The 6,610-nt window shown below is 39.2% G+C and overlaps 1 protein-coding gene across 1 annotated transcript; it reads left to right on the forward strand.

Moving 5' to 3' along the window:
• Positions 298 to 5,551, forward strand: LOC109711165 (GLABRA2 expression modulator-like). Its single transcript, XM_020234086.1, has 4 exons — positions 298 to 640; positions 768 to 869; positions 4,318 to 4,589; positions 4,975 to 5,551. The coding sequence occupies exons 1-4, from the start codon at positions 412 to 414 to the stop codon at positions 5,161 to 5,163; spliced, it is 792 nt and encodes a 263-aa protein (XP_020089675.1). The 5' UTR covers positions 298 to 411; the 3' UTR covers positions 5,164 to 5,551.

Here is a 6,610-nt window from a genome sequence, read left to right on the forward strand (position 1 = left end):
TTATACGGTTGGGAGAATTACAGTCCCTCCAGGATTGAGTAGTATTCCTAGAGTTGAGTGGTCCCCACATGATAATAGTATTAATTCAAAGACTAGAAATGATCAAAAGAGTTGATTTAAGTGTCAAAAAATCAGAAGTACCAGATTCTTTATACTTCTGATAGTATAGTCGCTCTAATTTAAAAAAAAAAATATGATTGGCTTATTATGGATCAGTATAAGTATTATATCGTAAATTTTCTCTGCTTTTGACATGCAAGCAAAATAAATAAATAAATAAATAAAAATAAAAAACGCTACCCGCGTCGCGGCTTCGAATCGGTAAAAGCCCTTTCTTTGGTTGCTGCTTCCTCCGCGACGAAGAAAGAAATCCGAAGCCTCCGATCGTGACCCTCTCCCCCTCCGGTCGCCATGGATCCAAGCTCCGTTCACCCCGACAAGGTGCGCTCCGATCCTCCCTCCGACCCCGCCCCGCCCCCCAAGGTCGCCGCCGACGACCCCGCGCTGTCTCCGCCGCCGCCGAAGAACGTCACCTGGAGCACCGATCTCACGCGGGAGGGCCATCCCGCGGCGGCGGCGGCGGCGGCGGCGGAGTCGAATCCCAACGTCATTTCCTCCCCCGCCCAATCCTCCGCGAAGAGTATGAAATTTTGCGATTTTTTAACCTCTTTTCTAATGGTGATTGGAGTTTTCATTGTTGATTTAGATTAGAGCTTCGTTTTTTTTAGTTTTTTCCTATGCTGATTGTGGAATTTGATTTGAAATAGGCACGGTGGACACAGTGAAAAACGCACTCGCGAGATGGGGCAAAAAAGTTGGGGAAACGACGAAGAAGGCGGAGGATCTGTCGCGAAATACTTGGCAACACTGTAAGTTTTCAAGCTTTAGGCGGATTCTGTGTTGAATTTTCATCATGTTTCTATTCTCGATCTGTGAAATTAGTGTGATTTTGTGTAATTCTCTTGTGGTTCTATATTATTCGCTTATAATCTTTCCTTATCGAATCCATCTTTTTATTAATGAGATGAGACATCTAATTTCGATAATAGTAATTTGAAATAGCATGAGCAGGTACATATAGACCACTTTAAGGATGAATTTATATTGCACGAGTTTAAAACTTGAATGGTGAATAGGGAATGTGATTTGATGATTCCCATTCTGGCTGTTTCGGGGAAATTCCGACCCCTGTAAAGGTCGAATGATTAATATGTCAAATTCTCAAAATCAAATCTGACTGCTCCTTTTGGTGTCAATTTTAAATCTAGGTTGGTTTTCGTGACCACCTTGAAAACTGGCACCACAGTCACCTTCAATGTGAGACCCCAGATAGTCCTATATATGAGATATAATAGGGCTAAACTCTTAACCCGGCTTAAGCATTTTGGGTGGTGGCTAGACCCAAGAGGTTAAGAGAGTTAAGCGTGCTAGGACGGGAGTAGTCCTAGGATGGGTGACCCCCTGGGAAGTCGGGGCGTTTCAGATGGTATCAGAGCCAATTACCAGCCGGAAGTGTGAGATGAATCTCGGCTGAGCTAGGGTCTGGATGACGGGCTAGCGAGACGAGTCTCACATCGCCTGGTACTTGTGAGTCTGAGCCTGACGAGGACGTCAGGGCTTAAAGGAGGGGAGATTGTGAGACCCCAGATAGTCCTATATATGAGATATAATAGGGCTAAACTCTTAACCCGGCTTAAGCATTTTGGGTGGTGGCTAGACCCAAGAGGTTAAGAGAGTTAAGCGTGCTAGGACGGGAGTAGTCCTAGGATGGGTGACCCCCTGGGAAGTCGGGGCGTTTCATTCAACTTGTTTACTAAGTTTAACTTGAAATCTTTCTATAATTCTGTATGATCAAACTAGTTTTCTCAACTTGCGGGTGAACTGCTTCTCTTGCAGGTGAAAGGTCATAATTTACTGAAGCACATGTCGACATATTAGATTCTGATTTATGTTGAATCAGATCCCTTATTATAATATTAGATGATTTCATAGAATAAATTGCTTGTTTTCATAATAAAAATTCATTAGCTACTATGTATTGTTGGAGCTCTACTGATTTAAATTCCTCATTTCTATCCAGTTGAAACTTTGACTAGATAGAATGCTGCCGCTGTAACACTTTTATTTGTTTATAATAACATCATTATTAGCAGCAGAAGCAACAGCAGTATAATTATATAAGAGACTGTTATTTACATACTACTACAGTTATTCGTGGTGTTTATGGCCTTATTTTATAAAAAATCTCTTATGATTTCTGTAATTTCAATCAAGTTCATTTCTTGTACTCTTTTTTTTCCCAAATATTCTAGCAACATGATTTCAAGATATAGAAAAGCCATCACTCCAACATGCCTGCAACTTGTTCATTTCAAGTTTTAAGAAGCACATTTAACTTTATTTTCAACTTTAGTCACATGTGATTCTTTATTGTTCAATCATTATGCAAAGATATGAAGTTCTCCACCTTAATACACCATGCATGTCTTGAGATAATGTAACTGAGGTTGGGAACATGTGGTGCATGTTTTCAAAAAGAATAACAGGAAGTTTAAGAAGTTTGGACTGGATTTACAGGAAAAAACTTCAGTAGAACGAAGGAAAACATGAGAATGGTGCATCTGCCCTTATTTAGGATGTGTCCTTTTCCAAAAGAATAACAGGAATTATTATCATGATCACTTTTGTATGGACCGAGATTTTTAGTTAGTTGAATGTGTATTCTTATTTTTAGATTGCTTAGACTGGTTCCTTTTCGCATGCTTCTATCCAGTGTGATGATGGTAAGGACATAATTTTGGCAATTGTAACTTATGGGATGACAGCACACTATCCTTAAATTTTCTATAGAATGAAAGATCTTAAGATCTATTTGAGCATGGATTTAGTGGAAGCTAGTTTTCTGGAAGAGCTGATCATTTTTTCTCATACTATGCTATTTGGCTCGAAGGTTCTCTAGTGGTGATTGTGGATAATTCAAGGTTACTTGCTGGTTAGAACAAAACAAGGGCAAACTGAAAAGGTAGTTCAAATTGTAAGATTAAAATGGCTGTTGAAATTTAGAAGGGACCCATGGGAAGGGCTGATTGGTTTTGGTAGGAAGGGCATGTGTTGGATTGATGAATAAGGACATTCTTGCATGAGTGCTATAGAATGTAATCTTTGTACTTCAATAGTAGGTACAACTAAATGGGTAGCTGTCAGCATACCAGAGTTACAAATCAGCACGGGAAATGTTTCTCCTAGTACGAGGGCTCTTTTGATTTTAAAATTCTAATGCTACCCTTGGTAGTTTATGCAAAACCTAAGCTGGTTTGGTAGGATTACGGTATAAGGTTTTTTTAACTGTCTTCCAAACTGGGCATATGTTTCATTGAACTTGCAGATTATATTTGTTGCTTCAAGTATCAATTTAATACCAAACTCTTTTCCTAGTCATAGCGCCTAATAGGTGCTTTCATCACATATTTACAATTGTCATTCTTTCTGAGCTTCACGTTTGTCCTTATTAAAACCTCTTTTCAGCTTTTTATGTTGCATTAACTGGAGCATAGAAAGGAACCTGGAAGGTGGAACTCCTTGATGCTCCGGTGGAGCTTTTGTCCATTATATTACATCATTTGAGAAGCAAAATATGTTACAGTGACATGTTGACGCCCTTTTATGCTAGTTCTTAACAATCTCCTGTTATGCTATCAAGGAAAATTATGTGAAGTGGCAAGAATGTTAGAATGCTTTCTTCATAGTGATCAAGCAACAAGTTCCACTTATAATGATTTCAATGAAAGGATGAATAATGAAGACAAGTCATACTCTCGTGTATCTTGCCTTCATTTGACCTTTAGTAACCATGATGCGGTTGCGAGATCTTAAAAAATGTAATTGGAATTATAGGGGAGGAATTTTTACTGATCATATTGTTAGCAATACTAAATATATTACAATCAACTTGTTTGTTTGTTTGTTTACCTGCTCGTCTGTTTTGTTTTATCTCCTCTCTCTCTCTCTGTTTCTTTTTTTTTTTCTTATGAAGCAAATTATTTGCCGAGTCATTTGAATTCTGTCCAAATTCAACTGTTAATCATTTGAATTTCTGTTAAGATTCAACAGTTAGTCATTGGAATTTCCAATTCAAAAGTTACACGACAAAATTGGTGCCAGTTTATGATGCGTCTCAGCATTGTATCTTTCAAAACTTTGAAGTCTTATTAATCTAGTGAGTGCAAATTTAACATATGAACCAAGGAATAGTAGCTTTAACTCATTAATGATTTTGAGTTTCAATTCGTTTCAGTATTGATATTCTTCTTCATGCAGTGAAAACAGGACCTAGTTTTGCTGAAGCTGCAATGGGAAGGATTGCTCAAGGAACCAAAGTCATAGCAGAAGGTGGCTATGACAGGATATTTCAGCAAACATTTGAAGCACTGCCGGAAGAGCAACTTAGGAAGTCTTTTGCATGCTATCTATCAACATCTGCTGGTCCTGTTATGGGGATTTTGTACTTATCTACAGAGAAACTTGCGTTCTGTAGCGACAATCCTCTTTCATACAAAGATGGAGATAAAACAGAATGGAGTTATTATAAGGTACCGATTTCTCTTCTCTCTCTTCTCTCTCTCTCTCCTGCCCCCACCCATTCCTTCCACACACACCTCCTTCCCCCTGTCGTGGGGCCTCTCTCTCTCTCTCTCTCTCTCTCTCTCTCTCCACACAGTATTTTGGAATTGATGAAAATTTGATGATGAGGCCTGAATCTTTATTTTTGATTCCCCAAAAGTTTATGATGAGATTCACTAGTTTCCTTGCCGAAGGTTATCTCGTCAATTACTTCTTGCACCACATATTCTGTCTTTTCCTACTCTTTCATTTGATCCGTCTCTCTTTTCTTCTCAATGTTATATAAACTGACAGAATGCTAAACCACATTCTAATTTCCTTGATTTGAAAAATAATTTTGTGTAATATAAACAGGTGGTGATTCCTTTGAATCAACTAAGGGTAGCTAATCCCTCAATAAGTAGAGCAAATTCTGCTGAAAAGTATATCCAGATCGTCTCTGTGGACAATCACGAGTTTTGGTTCATGGGTTTTCTAAACTACAACAGTGCTGTAGAGAGTCTTCAAGAGGCTTTGATTAGTGCACGTGACTCGCAACCTTAGAGGACACCAGAATCTCAACACAGGTCTTGTGACCCTTCGAGATGCTGGTCTCCACGCCCTCAGTATTTATATCGCATGATCATAATTCAAGCCTGGCTCTATCGCAACCACTGGTAGAATACACCTTATACATGGATATCTTCGACTTTTTGATCACTTTGTTTCCGAGTTTAAATTTTGCTCTACTAAACAATACATGTTTATCTGTAGTTTGTGCATTTCCCCCTATCATTTCTCGACTGCCGAACCATTGCAGCAATTTTATCTCTTCGTTTTTCCAGTTTGTCCTGGCTGGGTTTGTTGTATCTGTTGTTGTGCCTTACTGATGTAAAAATACTTTGAATTTCTGAATAAGATCAGTCCATTTTGAGGAGGATATTGTTCACAACAACCTGGCCCATACCCTTCTGCTCCAGCAGTACCTTATCCTCCAGTTCTGTTCAGGCATACCAACCGGTTGCGCCTGATAGGGAGGATATTTTGGAAATATGTAGGCAAGAACTAGAGCGTATGGATATGGTCCTAAGGGTGGCGCTCATCAGCCAAGGACCTCAATTTCAAGACAGAATCCGGAGATTGGGTTACTATTGGCCCTCCATGATCAAGGATTGCATCGACTATGCCCGCCGGTGCGATGCCCGCCAGTAAAAGGAAAAATAAAAAAATAAAAGTGAAAAAAAGAGAGGGATTTTGTTCGGAGCTGATCATCATTTCTTGTGACATGAATTGACTCAGGTTGGATAAATCCAGGTTGCTTGGCAACAAGAGGAGCCAACTACTCCGGATTTTGATACATTTCATTGTTGACTATTAACTGGTGCTTATTCTTTTCCTTCTTTTGAGTTGACACCTTTTTTTATCTGGATTTTCTCTTCGGTAATGCAATAGAGTTCATTTGAGTTGGTTCGTTTCTTGACAACAATTTCATATATGAATTGAAGGGTTGCAGTTTTGGTGCAAAAGAAGACCAGATTCATATGTGCGGTCACCGAGTAGCTTGCTCTATACCGGTCCTTCAAAATTTCTTTTGCTATTATATGCAGCTCCAGCTTAAATCAGCAGCACAATAGAAGGATCGCTGCGTCGAAAATTTTAGTTTATTACCTTTGCTTGATGCATGGAGCTTATCTCCCTTTATCATGTTGACAGGGACTGTCTCCACCTACCTTCCATTTTAAAGCACGAAAAAAGAGCTGAGAAATTTTCCTATCTTACTAGTGATTTTGATGTGGGACTTCAAAATCAATGTGTTACTTTAGCTGCTAGGAAGCGTAAATCTGATTCTAGGTCCTCCTAGCAGGGGGATGGCATTGCCTTTGTTCCTTAACTTGGAAGAATATTTTCGATTGTATAATGCTTGATCCAATTGAATTCAGAGGAGCTCCGAATTCGGAAAACCTGCACTTATTCTCTTTGATTTGTTTTCTGCTCCCAGTAGTTTGCTGCA

This window comes from Ananas comosus, linkage group 6 (assembly GCF_001540865.1).
Source record: "Ananas comosus cultivar F153 linkage group 6, ASM154086v1, whole genome shotgun sequence".
Classification (NCBI taxonomy): domain Eukaryota; kingdom Viridiplantae; phylum Streptophyta; class Magnoliopsida; order Poales; family Bromeliaceae; genus Ananas; species Ananas comosus.